This window comes from Bombina bombina, chromosome 3, assembly GCF_027579735.1.
Source record: "Bombina bombina isolate aBomBom1 chromosome 3, aBomBom1.pri, whole genome shotgun sequence".
In the NCBI taxonomy this organism is placed as follows: domain Eukaryota; kingdom Metazoa; phylum Chordata; class Amphibia; order Anura; family Bombinatoridae; genus Bombina; species Bombina bombina.
This window is the reverse complement of record NC_069501.1, coordinates 1,151,774,527-1,151,796,081: the sequence shown is the minus strand read 5'-3', so window position 1 is coordinate 1,151,796,081 and position 21,555 is coordinate 1,151,774,527. Positions and strand designations below refer to the sequence as shown.

Genomic DNA, 21,555 nt, shown 5'->3' with positions numbered 1-21,555 from the left:
TTACAATATGGCGGCCCACACAGCTTTATGGACATTAACTTTACCCTATTTTTTCAATATTTAAACAAGTAATATAATTTTTAAAAATACATATACAAATTATTCTCAGGTTAATATCTGCTCTGAATACATAATTCAAGCAATGATTTATTTTGTGTTTAGTGTTCCTTTAAGATTAAATGCAAACAGTATTAAATGCAAGCCAATAAATAGATAATAAATAAAAAGTCATGTGATCAGGGGGCTGTCAGAAGATGCTCAGTGGGACACTCAATCAAAATTAAACTTTCATTATTGAGATAGAGCATGCCATTTTAAACAACTTTCCAATTTACTTCCATTAACAAAATGTGCACAGTCTTTTTATATTTAAACTTTTTGAGTCACCAGCTCCTACTGAGCATGTGCAAGAATAAGTGTGTATGCATTTGTGAATGGCTGATGGCTGTAACATGGTACGTGTATGCATTTGTGATTGGTTGATGGCTGTCACACGGTACAGGGGGAGTGGCAAAAGACATAACTTTTAAAATTGTCAGAAAAAAAATCTACTACTCATTTGAAGTTCAGACTAAGTGCTATTGCATTGTCTTGTTATCTTGCATTTGTTGATTATGCAAATCTACTGTGTTGACTGGCCATTTAATCACAGAGGTAAAAAACTAAATTTATGCTTACCTGATAAATTACTTTCTTTTACGATATGACGAGTCCACGGATTTCATCCTTATTTGTGGGATATTAACCTCCTGCAAACAGGAAGTGGCAAAGAGCACCACAGCAGAGCTGTATATATAGCTCCTCCCCTTCCCCTCCACCCTCAGTTATTCGGCCAAAGGTTATAGGAAGAGAAAAGGAAAGGCTAAAAAGGTGCAGAGGTGACTGAAGTTTTCAAAAAATAAAATAAACCTGTCTTAAAATAACAGGGAGGGCCGTGGACTCGTCATATCGTAAAAGAAAGTAATTTATCAGGTAAGCATAAATTTAGTTTTCTTTTACAAAGATATGACGAGTCCACGGATTTCATCCTTACTTGTGGGAAACCAATACCAAAGTAATAGGACACGGATAAAAGGGAGGGACAAGACAGGAACCTAAATGGAAGGCACCACTGCTTGAAGAACCTTTCTCCCAAAGATAGCCTCAGAAGAAGCAAAAGTATAAAATTTGTAAAATTTGTAAAAAGTGTGAAGGGACGACCAAGTCGCAGCCTTACAAATATGTTCCACAGATGCATCGTTTTTAAAAGCCCATGTGGAAGCCACAGCCCTAGTAGAATGAGCCGTAATTCTTTCAGTAGGCTGCTGTCCAGCAGTCTCATATGCCAGGCGGATGATATTTCTCAAAAAGAAAGAGAGGTAGCCGTAGCTTTCTGACCCCTATGCTTTCCAGAATAAACAATGAATAATGAAGATGAAGAAATTCTTAGTTGCCTGTAAGTAAAACTTTAAGGCACGGACCACGTCCAAGTTATGTAACAGACACTCCTTCTTAGAAGGATTAGGACACAAGGAAGGAACAACAATTACCTGATTAATATTCTTATTAGAAACAACCTTAGGAAGGAAACTAGGCTTGGAAAGTAAAACCACCTTATCAAAATGAAATATGAGATAAGGCGAATCACACTGTAATGCTGAAAGCTCAGAAACTCTTTGAGCAGAAGAAATAGCAACCAAAAACAGGACTTTCCAAGATAATAGTTTAATATCTATGGAATGCATAGGTTCAAACTGAACCCCTTGCAGAACTCGAAGAACTAAATTCAAACTCCAGGGAGGAGTAATAGGTCTAAATACAGGCTTAATTCTAGATAGAGCCTGACAAAAAGACTGAACATCTGATACATTTGCCAAACGTTTGTGAAACAGAATTGACAAAGCTGAAATTTGTCCCTTTAAGGAACTTGCTGATAACCCTTTCTCCAATCCTTCTTGGAGAAAAGACAAAATCCTAGGAATCCTAACTTTACTCCATGAGTAACCCTTGGATTCACACCAATAAAGATATTTACGCCATATCTTATGATAGATTTTTCTAGTGACAGGCTTTCTAGCCTGTATCAAAGTATTGATAACTGAATCAGAGAATCCACGCTTCGATAAAATCAAGCGTTCAATCTCCACGCAGTCAGTTGCAGAGAAATTAGATTTGGATGTTGGAAAGGACCTTGAATGAGAAGGTCCTGTCTCAATGGAAGTTTCCACGGTGGCAGAAAGGACATGTCCACTAGATCCGCATACCAAGTCCTGCGTGGCCACGCAGGCGCTATCGGGATCACTGAAGCTCTCACCTATTTAATTCGAGCAATCACGCGTGGGAGGAGAGGAAATGGCGGAAACACATAAGCTAGGCTGAACAACCAAGGTACTGCCAAGGCATCTATCAGTTTGGCCTGAGGATCCCTTGACCGGGATCCGTATCTTGAAAGCTTGGCATTCTGACGAGATGCCATCAAATTCTATTCCGGTCTGCCCCATCTGAGAATCAATGAGGCAAATACCTCCGGGTGAAGTTCCCACTCCCCCGGATGAAAAGTCTGTCGACTTAGAAAATCTGCTTCCGAGTTCTCTACCCCTGGGATGTAGATCGCTGACAGATGACAAGAGTGGGCCTCTGCCCAACTGAATATCTTGGATACTTCTATCATCGCTAAGGAACTCCTTGTTCCCCCCTGATGATTGACATATGCCACAGTCATTATGTTGTCCGACTGAAATCTGATGAATTTGACCGAAGCCAACTGAGGCCACGCCTGAAGTGCATTGAATATTGCTCTCAGTTCCAGAATATTGATTGGAAGTAGAGCCTCCACCTGAGTCCAAACACCCTGAGCCTTTAGGGAGTACCAAACTGCACCCTAGCCCAGAAGGCTGGCATCTGTTGTCACCATCACCCACAAGGGTCTGTGGAAACAAGTCCCCTGGGACAGATGATCTGGCGACAACCACCAAAGAAGAGAGTTTCTGGTCTCTTGATCCAGAATTATATTTGGAGATAAATCAGCAGAATCCCCATTCCACTGACCGAGCATGCACAGTTGCAGTGGTCTGAGATGAAAGCGAGCAAACGGAACGATGTCCATTGCCGCTACCATTAATCTGATTACCTCCATACACTGAGCCACTGATGGCAGAGGAATGGACAGAAGTTCTTGGCAAGTATTCAAAATCTTTAATTTTCTGACCTCCGTCAGAAATACTTTCATGGCTACCGAGTCTATCAGGGTTCCCAAGAAAGGAACCATTGTCTGCGGAACAAGTGAACTCTTCTCTATGTTCACCTTCCAGCCGTGAGTTCTCAGAAAAGACAACACTGTGTCCGTGTGAGATTTTGTCAGAGGATATGTTGACGCCTGAATCAGAATATCGTCCAGATAAGGCGCCACCGCTATCCCTTGCGGTCTGAGAACCACCAAAATAGACCCTAGAACCTTTGTGAAGATTCTGGGTGCTGTGGCCAACCCGAAAGGAAGAGCCACGAACTGATAATATTTGTCCAAGAAGGCAAACCTTAGAAATTTGTTTAGACACTTGAGGTCCAAAATGGGTCTGAACGTTCCCTCTTTCTTGGGGATCACAAATAGGTTTGAGTAAAACCCCTGTCCCTGTTCCAATTTTGGAACAGGACAGATTACTCCCATAGTAAAATTGTCTTTTACAAAGCGTAAGAACGCCTCTCTCTTTATCTGGTTTGCAGATAATTTTGAAAGATGAAATCTCCCTCTTGGGAGAAAATCCTTGAATTCCAATTGATAACCGTGGGTCACTATTTCTAGTGCCCAGGAATCCTGAACATCTCTTGCCCAAGCATGAGCAAAGAAAGAAAGTCTGCCCCCTACTATATCCGGTCCCGGATCGGGGGCCACCCCTTCATGCTGTTTTAGGACCAGCAGTGGATTTTTTGGATTGTTAACCCTTATTCCAGTTCTGATTGGGTCTCCAGACTGACTTAGATTGGGGAAAATTCCCTTCCTGCTTTGTGGAAGAAGCGGGGGGTCCTCCTTTAAAGTTCTGAAAGGAACGAAAATTATTCTGTTTACCCCTCATTTTAACCGACCTATCCTGAGGTAGGGCATGGCTCTTACCTCCTGTAATATCAGAAATGATCTCCTTCAATTCTGGCCCAAAAAGGGTCTTACCTTTAAAGGGAATAGCTAAAAGCTTATGTTTTGATGACACATCAACAGACCAGGATTTGAGCCAAAATGCTCTACGTGCTAAAATAGCAAATCCTGCATTTTTTGCCGCAAATTTAGCAATTTGATCATCAGTAATAAAAGAATTAGCTAGCTTAAGAGCCTTAATTCTATCTAGAATGTCATCTAATGGAGTCTCAACCTTAAGAGACTCTTCTAGAGCCTCAAACCAAAAAGCTGCTGCAGTAGTTACTGGAACAATGCAAGCCATAGGTTGTAAAAGAAATCCCTGATTAACAAATAATTTCTTTAGTAGACCCTCTAATTTCTTATCCATAGGATCCTTGAAAGCACAACTATCCTCAATGGGTATAGTAGTACGCTTAGCTAGGGAAGATATAGCTCCCTCTACCTTAGGGACCGTTTGCCATGAGTCCCGAATGGTATATGATATAGGAAACATTTTCTTAAAATTAGGAGAGGGAGAAAACGGTATACCTGGTTTATCCCATTCCTTACTAATAATTTCCGAAATTCTCTTAGGAACCGGAAAAACATCAGTGTAAGTAGGAACTTCAAAATATTTATCCATTTTACACAATTTCTTTGGAGGAATCACAATAGGATCACAATCATCCAGAGTCGCTAAAACCTCCCTAAGCAACAGGCGGAGGTGTTCAAGGTTAAATTTAAATGACATAACATCTAAATCTGTCTGAGGCAAAACATTCCCTGAATCAGAAATTTCACCCTCAGACAGTAATTCCCTGATCCCCAACTCAGAGCACTGTGAGGGAACATCGGAAATAGCTAATAAAGCTCTGTAAGGGTAATTGACGTAACTGCAGCCATCTCCTGCAGAGTAAAGGAATTAGACACACTAGAAGTACTAGGCGTCGCTTGTGTGGGCATAAAAGGTTGTGACACTTGGGGAGAATTGGATGGCATATCCTGATTCTCTTCAGACTGAGAATCATCCTTAGGCACACTTACTTTATTTAAAATATGCTTTTTACATTGTAAAGCCCTTTCAGTACAAAAGTTACACAATGTTAGAGGGGGTTGCACAATAGCTTCTAAACACATAGAACAATGAGAAACCTCAATGTCATACATGTTGAACAGACTAGTAATACCACAAAAGTAATTTAAACACTTATTTATAGCATAAAATAAACATTAGAAAAAACGTGTACTGTGCCTTTAAGAAAAGAAAAAGTGAACAATTTTTCCAAAATGCACAAAAAAAACGTTAAATTATTCCGAAATTTAACTTAATATCGTTAATCCAAATATTACTGCACCCAGAAGCAAGGGCAGAAATAAGGCTTTAGAAGTACTTATATCAACATGTAGTCAAAAGATAGATAAAAATACACTCTGCACCTCGCCCCAGCAATGCTGTGGTGCCTACCTGCCCCCAGGGTACTTTGAATCAAGCTTCCAACCCTTCAGACCAGCTACACAGTCCAGGAGCCACCGAGTTACTGTTTGCTGCTGCTAAGCCTGAAGAAATTGCGCCAAAATAGGCTCCGCCCCTTAAGGTCAAAAGTCAGAGTAGGCCCAAACAACACCGCATGGAAATGCAGTTTTGCACTAAAGTAAAAATACACACACAATATAACCCTCAAGCATAAAAACAATAAGTTTTAAGTGCCAAAAATAAAAAACATAAAACATTGTTTTTTATATAGTCTCCCATGTCACATAATGCCCAAATATCAACTAATGATAAATATAAAATAGGGACTCCAGTAACACCCCTCTTATTAAAATAGGTTTTACTGCTTACCCCATTCCCATACAGGGAAATAATGCCAGCCAGTTCTGATACACCAAGTCTCCTCAGGAAAAAAAGGCTGCACATACCTTAATGCTGCTTGTAGCATGAAACCGGTCTCCACACTGAAGATGTCTCATGGTTACAAATGCTAAGATCATCAAACCTCAGGGCAGAAATCTTCTTCCATATCCCCCTGAGGAAAATAGTATGCACCGGTACCATTTAAAATAAAAACTTCTTGATTGAAGAAACTAAAACTAACACCTCACTTTACCATGTCTTCCTAGTATAACACAGGCAAAGAGAATGACTGGGGGTGGAGGGGAAGGGGAGGGGCTATATATACAGCTCTGCTGTGGTGCTCTTTGCCACTTCCTGTTAGCAGGAGGTTAATATCCCACAAGTAAGGATGAAATCCGTGGACTCGTCATATCTTTTTAAAAGAAAAGTATATTAATATAACTGTGTTGGTTGTGCAAAACTGGGGAATGGGTAATAAAGGGATTATCTATATTTTAAAACTGTCCCTTTAAGTTATTATGAAGAGAGTTAAGTTTTTTGTTGTTGTTTTTTGCTAGAGAAAAATGAGGCTACTTTATTAAAGGGACACTGAACCCAAATTTTTTCTTTTGTAATTCAGATAGAGCATGAAATTTTAAGCAACCTTCTAATTTACTCCTATTATCAATTTTTCTTCATTCTCTTGGAATCTTTATTTGAAATGCAAGAATGTAAGTTTAGATGCCGGCCCATTTTTGGTGAACAACCTAGGTTGTCCTTGCTGATTGATGGATAAATTCATCCACCAATCAAAAACTGCTGTCCAGAGTCTAAACCAAGAAAAAAGCTTAGATGCCTTCTTTTTATATAAAGATAGCAAGAGAACGAAGAAACATTGATAATAGGAGTAAATTAGAAAGTTGCTTAAAATTGCATGCTCTATCTGAATAACGAAAGATTTTTTTTGGGTTCAGTGTCCCTTTAAGTATTATGTTTTTATCAAACATGAAGGGGGGGGGGGGAAGGATATTCTGTGCCTAACCCACTTAATTTTCCCGCTTGTGTAATCACCTCTCACTAGTGTTTTTACCTTAGTAATTAATTATAGTAAATTCATTATAAACAAACAAACTAAAAACCTAATTTAAGTACTACTGTAATAAATATATTTTTTTCTTAAAATATTTACTGATTCACTATAGGGTACTGATTTTATTTATATATATATATATATATATATATATATATATATATATATATATATATACACATATATATATATATATATATATATATATATATATATATATATATATATATATATATATATATATATATATATATCTCAAAATAACAAGAGTGAGTATTGCATTGAGCAATGATACTTTTTATTGGACTTACTATACATTTATAAGATGACAAGCTTTCGGAAGAATGTCCTCCTTTTTCAAGTCTGAAGCAATACTGACCCACTGGGTAATTTTCATAAATATCAGGAGAGAGCCGCACTCCTGAGAAAGAACAAAAGCTAGAATAACTTCCATGCCTTTTCATTTCCATTGCAACTCAGGGTGCGTGTTCTTTTAGCACACTATGCCCCTTCACAGAGAAAAAATATCCTGTAGCATATCAGTCTGACCCTGCCCAATGACAGTCCAGCACCGAAATACCAGGCAATTCTTCTCTGAACAAGAGAAACAACAACCCCAGATGATCGTTTCGGCCTTCTGTGGGCCTCGTCAGTGAGGTGTAGCTGTATCTCTCTAAGGGCAAGTGTGCAAGGAGTCCACGTCTGGTTTCCCCCATTACTGTTAGGGAGACCCAAGAGTAATTTGCATAAATATCAGAAGAAAGAGAGCTGCACTACTGAGATAGAACAAAAGCTAGAATGACTCCATGCCTGTTCATTTCCTTTGCAACTCAGGGTGCGTGTTCTTTTAGCACACTATTTCTACATATATCTGATGGTATTTTGGTACAATATACAGTACATCTATACCTATGTAGGTAATGGTATATATATATATATATATACATATTTATATATATATATATATATATATTTTTTTTTAGGGAAGCAACTTCGGTCATCACACAGCAAACAAAATCTTTAATCTTGTAACGTTTCGGGATAAAGAATCCCTTCTTCTGACAGTCAAATAGTGCAAACATACAAGCTTAAATAGGCCTAATAAGCCCACCCCAATTGGATGAACCAATGCCCACAGGTCGTGTGCAAAAAAACACAGTACTGTGTGCAAAGTACAATCACCATAGTAACAAAAATGTTTACAGCTTATTACACATTCATATGTGCAATCTAACATCCATTCTACAGTGCCAAACAAAGCATCTTGCAAGTATAAGTTTAATCAATAACCCAAGTGAATCAAATAGAGTAAATAACACATAGATCTACATATTAAGTTAAAAATGAATTGAGTGTATGGACCAATCAGCTAGCCACAAGGAACAACACACCTCCATGTGTAACATCATGAGATCAGCCTACGCATCTATCGTCATAGAGATCACCCCCCCAAATTGTAACAGGGCATGATGTGGCAGAAGGTGATAGGCTGCAATCCACTGTGTCAATATGTAAGCTAAATATGCCGTCTCAAATCGATCGGTGTGTTTGTAAGCGTGGTAAATGTGGTAAATCGGGTGAATGGCCCGCCTATTATTTATATGTATTCAACTTCTATAGGCTGCAGAAACGAGAAGACTACCTCCACTGTGTTGTTAAAGAGGGGGTGAAAAATATAAGTTGCTGTTCCTGAATGGCTAAGAAGTCGGCATAGACACTCATATTAAAAAGCACAATTAGGGGGTAATTGGTACTTTATTTAGGTAAAAGAGCAGATCGCTTTAGTGCAATCTCCTTCAAATGGCCCTTTTAAGGGCTATTGGTAGTTTAGTATTAGGTTTATTTTTAGATTAAGGCTTTTTTATTTTAATGTGCAGCAAAAGAGCTGATTGCCCTTTTAAGGGCAATGCCCATACAAATGCCCCTTTAGGGGCAATGGGTAACTTAGGTCTTTTTAGACTTGTTTTTTTTATTTTGGGGGGTTGGTTGGGTGGGGGGGGGTTAAACTGTTAGGGGGGACTTTGTAATTTTTTTAGGTAAAAGAGCTGTTTAACTTACGGCAATGCCCTACAAAAGGCCCTTTTAAGGGCTATTGGTAGTTTAGTGTTAGATTAGGGGGTGTTTTTATAGGGGTATTAGTTTAGGTTTTAAAAAAAAATATTTTGGATATATACATTTATTTTTTTCAGTAATTTTAGATTTTTTTTTAATTTTAGTGTTTTTTTTGTAATGTTAGATTTTTTTTAATTTTTGTAATATTTTTTTTTTTAAATTTAATCTTATATCTTGTAAGTTTTTTTATTTTATATAATTAGGGTTAATTTATGGGGTTTTAGGTTAGGTTTAGGTTTTTGTGTTGTGGGGGGTTGGCGGTTTAGGAGTTAATAGTGTAATTAGGTAGTTTGTGTTGTGGGGGTTTGGCAGTTTAAGGGTTAATATTTTAATTATGTTATTTGTGTTGTTTAATTTGCGGATTAGGGGTTTATTACTTTGTTATTTTGCGATGTGGGGATTGGCGGTTTGGAGGTACATTTTGCATATGTGTTAGGTGTTTGTTAATACTTCGTGCGGGTGGTTAGGTTTTTTTGTTATTATTTCATGCGGGAGGTTAGGTGTTTTTTTGTTAATGCTTCGTTTGGCACCTAAGACCTCATATCTTTGAGCCCTTATAACTTTTTTGTGCAATATTTTAAAAAAAAAATTATTAGACAGTGTTATTATGAATGTAAGTGTACTTTGTAATGTATTTTTGATGTGTTTTGTGAGATTTTTTCATTTTGTGAAACTGTTAACCAGAGCTCTGAGGACACGTTATCCTAATGCGCTGTGTGTGCAGTGACACTGAGGGTGCTGTGTGTGCAGTGACACTGAGGGTGCTGTGTGTGCAGACACACTGAGGGTGCTGTGTGTGCGGTTACACTGAGGGCGCTGTGTGTGCGGTTACACTGAGGGTGCTGTGTGTGCGGTGACACTGAGGGTGCTGTGTGTGTGCAGTGACAGTGCTGTGTGTGCAGTGACACTGAGGGTGCTGTGTGTGCAGGGAAACTGAAGGTGCTGTGTGTGCGTAGTGACAGTGCTGTGTGTGCAGTGACACTGAGGGTGCTGTGTGTGCAGTGACACTGAGGGTGCTGTGTGTGCAGGGAAACTGAAGGTGCTGTGTGTGCAGTGACACTGAGGGTGCTGTGTGTGCAGTGACACTGAGGGTGCTGTGTGTGCAGTTACACTGAGGGTGCTGTGTGTGCAGTGACACTGAGGGTGCTGTGTGTGCAGTTACACTGAGGGTGCTGTGTGTGCAGTGACACTGAGGGTGCTGTGTGTGCAGTGACACTGAGGGTGCTGTGTGTGCAGGGAAACTGAAGGTGCTGTGTGTGCGTAGTGACAGTGCTGTGTGTGCAGTGACACTGAGAGTGCTGTGTGTGCAGTGACACTGAGGGTGCTGTGTGTGCAGTGACACTGAGGGTGCTGTGTGTGCAGTGACACTGAGGGTGCTGTGTGTGCAGTGACACTGAGGGTGCTGTGTGTGCAGTGACACTGAGGGTGCTGTGTGTGCAGTGACACTGAGGGTGCTGTGTGTGCAGTGACACTGAGGGTGCTGTGTGTGCGGTGACACTGAGGGTGCTGTGTGTGCGGTGACACTGAGGGTGCTGTGTGTGTGCAGTGACAGTGCTGTGTGTGCAGTGACACTGAGGGTGCTGTGTGTGCAGTGACACTGAGGGTGCTGTGTGTGCAGTGACACTGAGGGTGCTGTGTGTGCAGTTACACTGAGGGTGCTGTGTGTGCAGTTACACTGAGGGTGCTGTGTGTGCGGTGACACTGAGGGTGCTGTGTGTGTGCAGTGACAGTGCTGTGTGTGCAGTGACACTGAGGGTGCTGTGTGTGCAGGGAAACTGAAGGTGCTGTGTGTGCGTAGTGACAGTGCTGTGTGTGCAGTGACACTGAGGGTGCTGTGTGTGCAGTGACACTGAGGGTGCTGTGTGTGCAGTGACACTGAGGGTGCTGTGTGTGCAGTGACACTGAGGGTGCTGTGTGTGCAGTGACAGTGCTGTGTGTGCAGTGACACTGAGTGTGCTGTATGTGCAGTGACAGTGCTGTGTGTGCAGTGACACTGAGGGTGCTGTGTGTTCAGTCAGAATGACAGTGCTAAGTTTGCAGTGCCACTGAGGGTGCTGTGTGTGCAGGGAAACTGAAGGTGCTGTGTGTGCGTAGTGACTGTGCTGTGTGTGCAGTGACAGTGAGGGTGCTGTGTGTTCAGTGAGAATGACAGTGCTAAGTTTGCAGTGACACTGAGGGTGCTGTGTGTGCAGGGAAACTGAAGGTGCTGTGTGCAGTATCACTGCTTGCTGTGATCTTTATACAGTTTTGCCACTGATCAGTCAGCTGGGAGATTGTATACAAGTACCAGAAAGGTCAATAATCACCTTTTTTTCTAAGTGCTATATAATTGTGATTTTATTTTTTTATGTAATTGTGATTTGTTTTAAATAATTGGTGCTCCCTGCAAAAATAAGGAATTATTTGTATGTTTTTATCTCAAAATACATACATGCAATAAATTACCATTATAATTTACAAAAAAAAAAAAAACCAGTATTTGAGAGTGGCATCAATGTGGTCAAAAAGGGATGTCCCTTATTAGTCTTCACTGTGGTCACAAAATTAAAGTGATGGTAAACTTTAGAATCTAAGCAATATTTTACGGGGACTTTAATTTATCACTTTTAATAAAGATGCACTGTTCTCCAATCAGTGCTCTAGCCATATGGCACTTTTTGTAGCTAGAGCGTCAATTGGAGAACAGCGCATCTTTATTAGAAGTGATCAATTAAAGTCCCTGTAAAATATTGCTTAGATTCCGGACCTGAATTTAAAATATATAAAGTTTATGATCACTTAAATTCTGAATGAATAGGGTCACTTTAAAGGAACAAAAAGTAGTACTATTGCTTGAAGGGAAAGGTATTTAACCACCACAAAGGGATTAAACACAGCTAAAGTCATACAAAGTATCAATATACTGTAAAGCCTGAGCTGAACACAGCTGGTGGCTCACACATGCTGCCCCTGACTTGCTCAGTGGCTTTTTTTTTTTAAATCTTAAGACCAGTAGTGCATGGCTGGACCAAAGCTTAATTTAACTCTGGGTTTACCCCAAAGCAACAGAGATACATTTGATGAATGAGAAGATTTTAGAACTATAAAAAGGAGATCCAGCCACAACTGTCTGTTGAAATGATAATCCCATTCACATTACATATAGGTGTCAGTTTATAAAATGATAGTATTTACCTTTCTGGCTGTGGCTTTGAACTCTGCTTTATCGATTTTCTAAAGGAAAACAATGAGGCGAATGGAGATCGGAGTCCAAGGAGAGAAGTTCCAGTCACTGAGCTCTTCTGGGGTTGTACATTTCTCGATCGAGACATTCTAGAGTCCTCAGAATCTAAGACATAACAGGTAATGGTCAGTGCACAACCAAATACAAATACATTAAATCCAACAATAAAAACTGACAAATACAAATCTAATAATGGGCACATACATTGGTCTCAAATCTCTTCAAACCCCTTTCTAATGTCATGTGTAAGTGAATCATTTTATATAAGTTATGGCAACAAGAACTGTTTCTGACAAATTAAAGGGACACTCGAGTCATAAGACACTTTCCAATTTACTTCCATTGTCAAATTTTGCACAGCCTTTATATTCACACTTTCCGGGGAACAAGATCCTACTGAGCATGTGCACAAGCTCCCTGAATATACGTATACTAGTCTGTGATTGGCTGACGTCTGTCACATGAAAATGGGCGAAATAATAAATTTGTCCGAAACAAAATTCTATTGCTTATTTGAAATTCAGAGTAGGTGTTATTGCGTTGTCTTTTTATTATGCAAATCTACTGCATTGAGTGGTTCTATAAATAAAAATAAGTACCTGTTTTTTTTTTCTCCATTGGAGCGTCCAATCATAAGCAAACACTATAACCTATTTCCAACTGGCATGAAAATGCAAGACTGGTACAACAAGCAGTACTTTGTGCATTTTGTAAAATGTATGGCATTTACCCTATATAATAGTGATGTAATAGAATGCACTAACTAATACTACTAATGTAACTACAGAGCACTTACAACCAAGTGCAAATAAAAGTAATGGCAATGCTATGTTTTCACAGTGCAGCGTGAAGAACTTCAGAAACGGTCTATTTAACACATACTTAATACAGTTTGTCTAACACTGTAGAACATGGCACCGCTAATAAATGGGCAGTGTCCGACCTGCAGGAGCAGTAAACCGATTTTACCCAGTAGTGAAGATGAGGTTGCAACATAGATGGGCATCCTGTGCACATGAAGGTACTAAAATATAGATATGTGCAATTCGGTTCGGTTCTATTCGGAAATTCGGAAAATTCGGCAATTCGGATCGAACCGAATTTCCGAATTAAAATACTGCCGAATTTCGCGAATAAATCCAAATTACTTCGGATTTATTCAGTAAATTCGGATGGCCATGGATTACACTAGTATTGTACAGTATATTAGGTTATATCACTCTGCTATGGGTTACACCTAATATACAGTACATAATACTAGTCTAATCCCACCTAACACTTACCGAAATTCTGAATTTCCGAACCGAATCGAACCGAATCCAGCCGAATTTCTTCGAATCCAAAACAAATTGATTCAAAATTTTCCGAATTCGAATCGATCCGAACCGAACTTCGAAAAATTCCGAATCGATCCGAACCAAATTTTTTCGTCATGCACATGTCTACTAAAATACAATAGGTACTGCTTTAGCACTAGCATAATCATTGAAGTCGATTTAACCAAAGAGCGTTCTTTTGTTTTTTTAATGTATTCACTGAATCTGGAGTCTTTCAAAGCCCAGATGTGACTTATTCAATTTGAGAACTATTACTATGAAAAACACTTATCTGCTGGAAGTGAAATCTCTCTCCCTACAGTAATGAGGGTTTGACCTTCAGTCATATTCAGTTTCCTTGGTGTTAACAGTGCTCCTGCCAAAGAGAAGCAAAGAGCACTTTAGGCTTTAGATTAAACCGCCTTATGATATCAAATCTGGATGATGGTCTTGCTTGTGCATTGCATATTGCAGTAATTAGCAGAAAATCATTAAATGGATTGGATTGAATAGAACATGAAACTGTAATCAACTTTTCAATTTACTTTTTTTTTTATCAGTTTTGCTAAGTTCTCTTGGTAATGTTTGTTAAACAGCAATCCTAGATAAGTTTAGGAGCGTACACTTTTTCGTAGCTATCTAGCATCAGTGTTTGCAACAAGGTTTATAGCTATGCTATATGTAATGGCAAACACTGCTGCCACAGACTGGTAAAAGCACTTGCACGCTACTTAGCTCCTATCAGATTACCAAGTATTCATTTTCAAAAAAGGATAACAAAAGAACAAAGCACATTCGATAATAGAGGTAAATTGGAAAGTTTTTAATTTGCATGCTCTAGCTGAATCATGAACATTTAAAGGGATAGTAAAGTCCAAATTAGACTTTCATGATTCAGATAGGGCATGTCAATTTTAACCTAGGTAGGCTCATATGCTAATTTCTAAGCCCTTAAAGGCCGCCTCTTAGCCGATTGCATTTTACAGTTTTACAGCTAGAGTGCATTAGTTCATGTGTGTCAAATAGATAACATTGTGCTCATGCACGTGAAGTTATTGAAGAGTCATCACTAATTGCCTGAAATGCAAGTTTGTCAAAAGATCTGAAATTAGGGGACAGTTTTCAGAAGCTTAGATACAAGGTAATTACAGAGGTAAAACGTGTATTAATATAACTGTGTTGGTTATGCAAAACTGGGGAATAATAAATAAAAGGATTATCTATCATTTTAAACAATAACATTTTTGGTGTTTACTATCCCTTTTAACTTTAAGATATAACTGAGAAGTGACTTTGTATTAAAAAAGATAAAACCAATATCAAAACAATACGTTGTACACTAATATTACAAAGATGATTCTAAATTTACCTGCAATTAAATCATTAGATGGATTAATCAGCAAAATCTTTCCACATGTATTCTAGTATGTATAATATTAGTATTATATGTCTAAACCTGCAGCACATAGGCTTTGTTTACCTTGGGGCAGAGAATTTAGTTGCTATTGTGTACTTTTCTGTTGTACGTACTAGAACCACCTACAGCTGACATTGCATACACATTGATAAGAACGTACTACTATATGCAGACAAGTAAAATAACAATAGTTTTACTTTATTTATCAATAAGTTCACACACCAATGTGCATCCCAAATTTAGTTTTATTGAAAGTAATGAAATGCAACACAGAAAGAAGTTATATATATATAGCTATAGATAGAACAGACTTTCATATAACAGTTTTGACTGTTTTATTGTTATCTTATTTTTAGGGTTCTTGAGTTTTTACAAAAAGCATATTGAGCATTAAAATAAATATAAATTAAAAGGGACACCTTTTTTCTTTCATAATTCAGATAGAGAATATATATTTTTAAAAAGTTTCCAAATTACTCTTATTATCAGATTTGCTTAATTCTTGTGTTATTCTTTGTTGAAGGAGATATCTAGATAGATAGCGTGCATGTGTGGATCACTACAATAGGAAATAGAGCTACCATATAGTGCTCTTGTGAATGTATAACACTGTTGCTGCAGACACGTTCACATTCATGAACTTAACTTCCTGCTTTTCCGAAAAGGATAACAAGAAAACAATGAAAAAATGATAATAGAAATCATTTGGAAAGTTTTTTTTAAAACTGAATATCTAAATCATGCCAGAAAATGTTTGGGTTTTATGTCCCTTTAATAGTTGCAATTATCTGTCACATATAATTGTAAAGTGCATACAAACATTTCTTTTTGGAAAACATACATATGAATATGACTAACATTTGATCTTTTTATTGGTTTTGGTTTTATTGGTTTTTCATTATAAATATTTTATGGAACATTTTAGCTTAGTGAAACATAAATAAATATGTATGATCATAAGATGTGTGTTTGACTGTAAATAACAAACTTGTTACTAACAGAATTTAATAAAACATAGTAAAACAATTGTAATAAAGTATTTTTTTCTAATAATTACAATGTATTCATATTTTATGGAGGTAGATAATTAAAGCCAAATTATTTTTTGTCACAATACAATATTACAACATCTTAATATCTAATCTTTATGCTGCTCTCTTAATCCTATATTGATCCCAAGTCTAACTCTCAAACTCTGCTTTTCCTGTGGTTTAGTGGCAGAGAATTGTTTTAATTCTGAGATATTATACTCTCTGCCAAACACACAACAGGAAACAAATACAAAATTAGAATAAGTTTTGTTAAAAATAAAAAAAAGGAAAATTTTGTACATTTTGTATATAGTTGATTTAAATTATTATTATAATACATTAAAAAATCTAAAAATGTAGGATTTAAATATGATACAAGCTATTTACCACTTATTGCCAAATAATATTTTCCATTGATGTGCAAGAAGGGGCCGCATAACAAATCGTCATCAGTGAGTTAGTGAAAGTTAAGTACCTTTTTGTGTACCACAAACCGACCTAATATTGAGCACACGACTCACCTCTAGGTTTCTTTTTCTTCAGCCGAAAGGTCAGAGGCTGTTGCACTAAGCTCCTCACGTCTGGGTCATTCTTAAACTTTTTTCTCTGGATTTCTTCGAACCATTCCCCTGTCACTCCATGTAACCATTTTTGGTCCCTCTTGGCATGCTGAAGTTTGCTGAAAGAGAAGAGCAGGACACAGATTTTTGTGGCTGCCTCACACAAGCAAGGATATTATCTTCCAATGCTGTTTATTCTAATAATGAGGCATGTTACAGACGCGGGAGCAAAACCTGTTAGACCAGATGTTTTGTCACGTCAGAGACAGAGCTTGGAGATGACACACCTGTCTAGGACAGATAGCTGCAGATGTTAAGATTTCCTTTACTGTAGGTACAACTCTATCACAGTAAACATTAGCTTAGCAATGTCATTCCAGCAAAAATAACTGAGTCAATTCACAGAGAGGCAGGTGTTACCCTCTAACCAACATACAATGGTGCAAAGCAATTATATATACCCACAAGACTGTTATAAGTCAGAACAACAGAACGAGACGTGATTGATATGTAGGAGATTTGCAAAATGTTGCCAAATGATTGATTTATTTTGGCTTCTAGTACATGAAATCAAGATATTGTGTATTTACTTTATATTACAAGACAAATTGGGAAGAGTCTAAAAGGTTTATATACAACTTTTAGACTACACTACAAAGATATCTCTTCTGAACCACCAACTGACCAGGGGAGATATAGATCTTAAAAATAGGGGGTTAAATCCAAGGTTACCGCAAAGCTACATATCAAATGGTACTGAGGTGTCTCCAGAATCCATATCTAGGGGGGACACAGTTTTCCAAAGCCATTAGTAGAGGGGACACTCATAATTGCCAATACAAAGGATCTACTTATGAAATGATGTAAAATAACATATAATGAGAGCGATGATCACTACTGGAGGGCATATGGGGGGGGCAGTATCCTTCATTGTCTTCCCCTGAGATGCTTATGGAAGGGTGAGGGTCATAGTTTTATCTACTTATTCCTGGTTTTCTGGAGCAAAGGACATGCAGGAAAAGAGACCACCTTGTAAAAATACGTTTATACACTCTTCTGAGAATTGTGCCTGCTAAAATAAGACTTTAGACAACCCTCTTGAACCATCTCTGTAACAAACTCACCTTTGCTTTAATATGTATGTGGTATAATACAACTCTTTTTTTACTAAACATATTTAAACAGAAAAAGAAATGACAGATGAATCTTTTTCATACTTAAACTAGACTTGTTTAAATGACACCTCCTAAGAAAGAAATAGAATGTTTATTTAGTTATTCCTTTATGAATCATATAAAATATATGGCAGCTTCTGTAGCACTAAAGGGTTATACTATTGGGATTTTTTAAGTATGTGCACATGAATTGTTAATTTGCTTTTATCTAGTTATAATAAGAAATGCATGATATAGTATTAAATATTGAACATGTATAACAAATTCTATTAGAATCAAAAGAACCAGTACTGGAGCTTGGTCTAAATTGATGGGTGTAAAGATGCAATGTTTGAGGTTCAAACTTCAGAAAGATTCAAACCATTAAGTTTGAAGTAAAATGTCATGGTCACAGCCCAGTTCCAAGCTTGTATGCTGCCCTCCACCCTTGCCCTGCCCCACACAAGCAGACAGATCATTAACCTTGGTCCTCTTTTGGAGCTAAGGGATTGAAGGCATTCCAGTAACTAAGTGATTTTCAAACCTTCTATGCTTGGAGCATCCTTGGCAGACTTTTAGGGCCAGATTACAAGTGGAGCACTATTTAACGTTCTTGCTCGAGCGTTAACTGCGCTAGAAGTAAGCTTTTTTGCCCGTGTTGGGTTGCGCTTGTAATACAAGTTGAAAGTAAAAAAACCTAAAAAAAAACTAACCGGACATGCGTAAAAAGCTGAACTTAGAATATTGCTTGCACGATAATCTATTTCAACATTGAAGTCAAAGGAGCAAAAAAAAGCGGAAAAAAAAATCTAACACCCTACTCGCACGCAAACACGATTGCATTTTCTTGTTTCTTTCTTAGCCTATTTTATTATATAGGGCAATTGTTAGTGTTTAACAGAAACACATTTCTATGTTCAGTGAAAAGGAAAAATCAGTATTATTTAGAATAATATGTGAATAAGGATGTTAGGAGTTAATTTATTAGCATTTTAAATATATGAATAAAAGGTTATGCAGTAGAAAAAACAAATGGTTCACTCATTTTCAGAGATTTAAAAGTGCATAGAAGTCATGATTAAACTTTTATAATTCAGATAGGTTGTACAATTTAAAAAAGTTTTCTAGATTACTCTTGTAAAGAGCGCATGCCTAGATAGGCTTGAGTGTGCACCTGCTTAAAGGGCCTTTAATTTGTTAGCGCATGTATTGTTAACACTAGTAATGCTGCAACTTTATGGGTTTAACTACTGCAAAGGTGGTTAAACACATATTTAAAGTACCAATCAAGAGCTGCATAGAACTGTTAGTCCCAAGTTGCTATATAATTTGTTTCACTATAATAGCCATTTTTACAGTGTAATGTATAGAAACACGTCCTACATACATGTACTGTATACTCATAATGGCCCAGCTGAAATGTATAATAAATATAAATATATATATAATAACGTAAAACTGTAAGATTTTCACCTGTCTCTGTATTGTGTTATGTAACGGAGCTAGGTTTTAATAATGGATATTATGACGTGGATACAGAGGATACAATTTTGAATACAGGTTTCCAAATTGACTTCTATTATGAAATTCCCATGTTTTTCTTTGTTGAAGAGATACTTAGGTAGGGGTTGGGAGCACTAGATGGCAGGAAATAGTGCTGCCATCTACTGCTCATGCTAATGCATAATATTTTTTAAAACTACTGCTATCTAGCACTCCAGACACATGCACGTTCCTGAGTTTACCTCCCTGCTTTTCAATAAAAGATATCAAGGGTACAAAGGGCATTTGATAATAGAAATAAGTTAGAAAGTGGTTTAAAATGTACTGCTCTATCTGAATCATGAGACAAATATTTTGGGTTTAAAGGGACAGTCTGGTCCAAAATAAACTTTCATGATTCAGATAGAGCATGTCATTTTAAACAATTTTCCAATTTACTTTTATCACCAATTTTTCTTTGTTCTCTTGGTATTCTTAGTTGAAAGCTTAACCTAGGAGGTTCATATGCTAATTTCTTAGACCTTGAAGGCCGCCTCTTAAGAATGCATTTTAACAGGTTTTTCACCACTAGAGGGTGTTAGTTCATGTTTTTCATATAGATAACACTGTGCTCGTGCACGTGAAGTTACCAGGGAGCCATCACTGATTGGCTAAACTGCAAGTCTGTCAAAAGAACTGAAATAAAGGGGCAGTTTGCAGAGGCTTAGATACAAGATAATCACAGAGGTAAAAAGTATATTATTATAACTGTGTTGGTTATGCAAAACTGGGGAATGGGTAAAAAAAGGGATTATCTTTCTTTTTAAACAATAACAATTCTGGTGTAGACTGTCCCTTTAATGTCCTTTTAATTTGATAAAAGAAGTAAATTAGAAAGTGTTTTTTTTTTTTTTAAATCTGTATGTAACTGATTCAATGATTAGTTTTAACGTCAGTGTCTCAGTAATGAGGGTGAGCGCCAGCCTAAAATAAGTGCAAGACATAACTGTGTTGGGTCATTACAAAATATCTCTGTATTACAAACATTGTTACATTTAGTCATCAGGCTATTTGACAACTTGTTATGCGCATATATTTTGTTATATTTATGATGCAATAAAAAGCAGTAACATCTACACACAGAGCCTAATTGTTTATCATTTTTACAAAGAGTTAACATTGAAACTCCCTTGTAGTTTGTTCACTGATTTTCTTCATACGTTTCTGCTGTGTTTAATACGTATGTTGGCTAAATAATACAATATTTCTCCATATTTTCTTTTTATAGAATGTTACCATAAACATAAAGAATGAATACAAAATGCTGTAGTATCATTAAGTCCAGTAGGAGACTGTAGCACTACAAATACTGCCTTCTTGTGTCATACGCATCACTTGAAAGAAACTGGAATCTGTTCAAAGAACGGCTACTATTATGGTCTAAATAATACAAATAACAAAGAAAAGACTCTGTAAACTAATGTAGACAAGGGATAGAGGTGATAGAACCTTTAAAGTATATTACATTTCTTAAAGGGACACTCAATTAAAAAAAAATTTTCTTTCATGATTCAGACAGAGCAGCAATTTTATACATCTTTCCATTTTACTTCCATTAACAAAATGTGCACAATATTTTTTATATTTACACTTTTTGAGTAACCACCTACCACTGAGCATGTGCAAGAATTTCTCAGAATATATGAATATGCATACTAACAAGCGCCCTTTATAATATAATAGGCTTTTTAACATACATGATTGGCTGATGCAAATCAACTGTATTTATTGGTCCTTTATAAACAAATGCATGATAAAAAGACAATGCAATAGCACATCCATATGGAACTTGTGGGCCTGTGTTTCTAAAGACCGCCGCTCCATAACCCTGTCCACCTGCTCTGAGCAGGCAGACAGAAATCGCCACAATTCAACCCGATCGAGTACGATCGGGGTGATTGACATCTCCCTGCTGGCGGCCCATTGGCTGCGAGTCTGCAGGGGGCGGAGTTGCTGAATGCTGAATACGGAGATCGTATTGCTCTCCGCATTCTGCGAGGTCTTGAGGACCTGATCCGCACTGTTGGATCAGGTCAGCAAGACCATTGTTAAAGGGCCATAATACCCAAATGTTTAAACACTTTAAAGTGATGCAGCATAGCTGTAAAAAGCTGACTAGAAAATATCTCCTGAACATCTTTATGTAAAAAAAGAAAGATATTTTACCTCAAAAGTTCCTCAGTAGCCAC

General features: G+C 37.5%; 1 protein-coding gene across 2 annotated transcripts in view; it reads right to left on the bottom strand.

Moving 5' to 3' along the window:
• EXPH5 (exophilin 5) overlaps positions 1 to 21,555 on the bottom strand; it is a 262,162-nt gene that overhangs the window by 64,217 nt on the left and 176,390 nt on the right. Inside the window, exons 2-3 of one of the 2 annotated variants that reach the window (XM_053708543.1) lie at positions 16,632 to 16,789; positions 12,298 to 14,038 (exon numbers count right to left, since the gene is read on the bottom strand). In XM_053708543.1, coding sequence (XP_053564518.1) covers positions 12,298 to 12,548 — 251 coding nt within the window. In that variant the 5' untranslated portion in view covers positions 12,549 to 14,038; positions 16,632 to 16,789. The remainder of the gene's footprint in view (positions 1 to 12,297; positions 14,039 to 16,631; positions 16,790 to 21,555) is intronic. The other variant, XM_053708542.1, reaches the window with a different exon arrangement.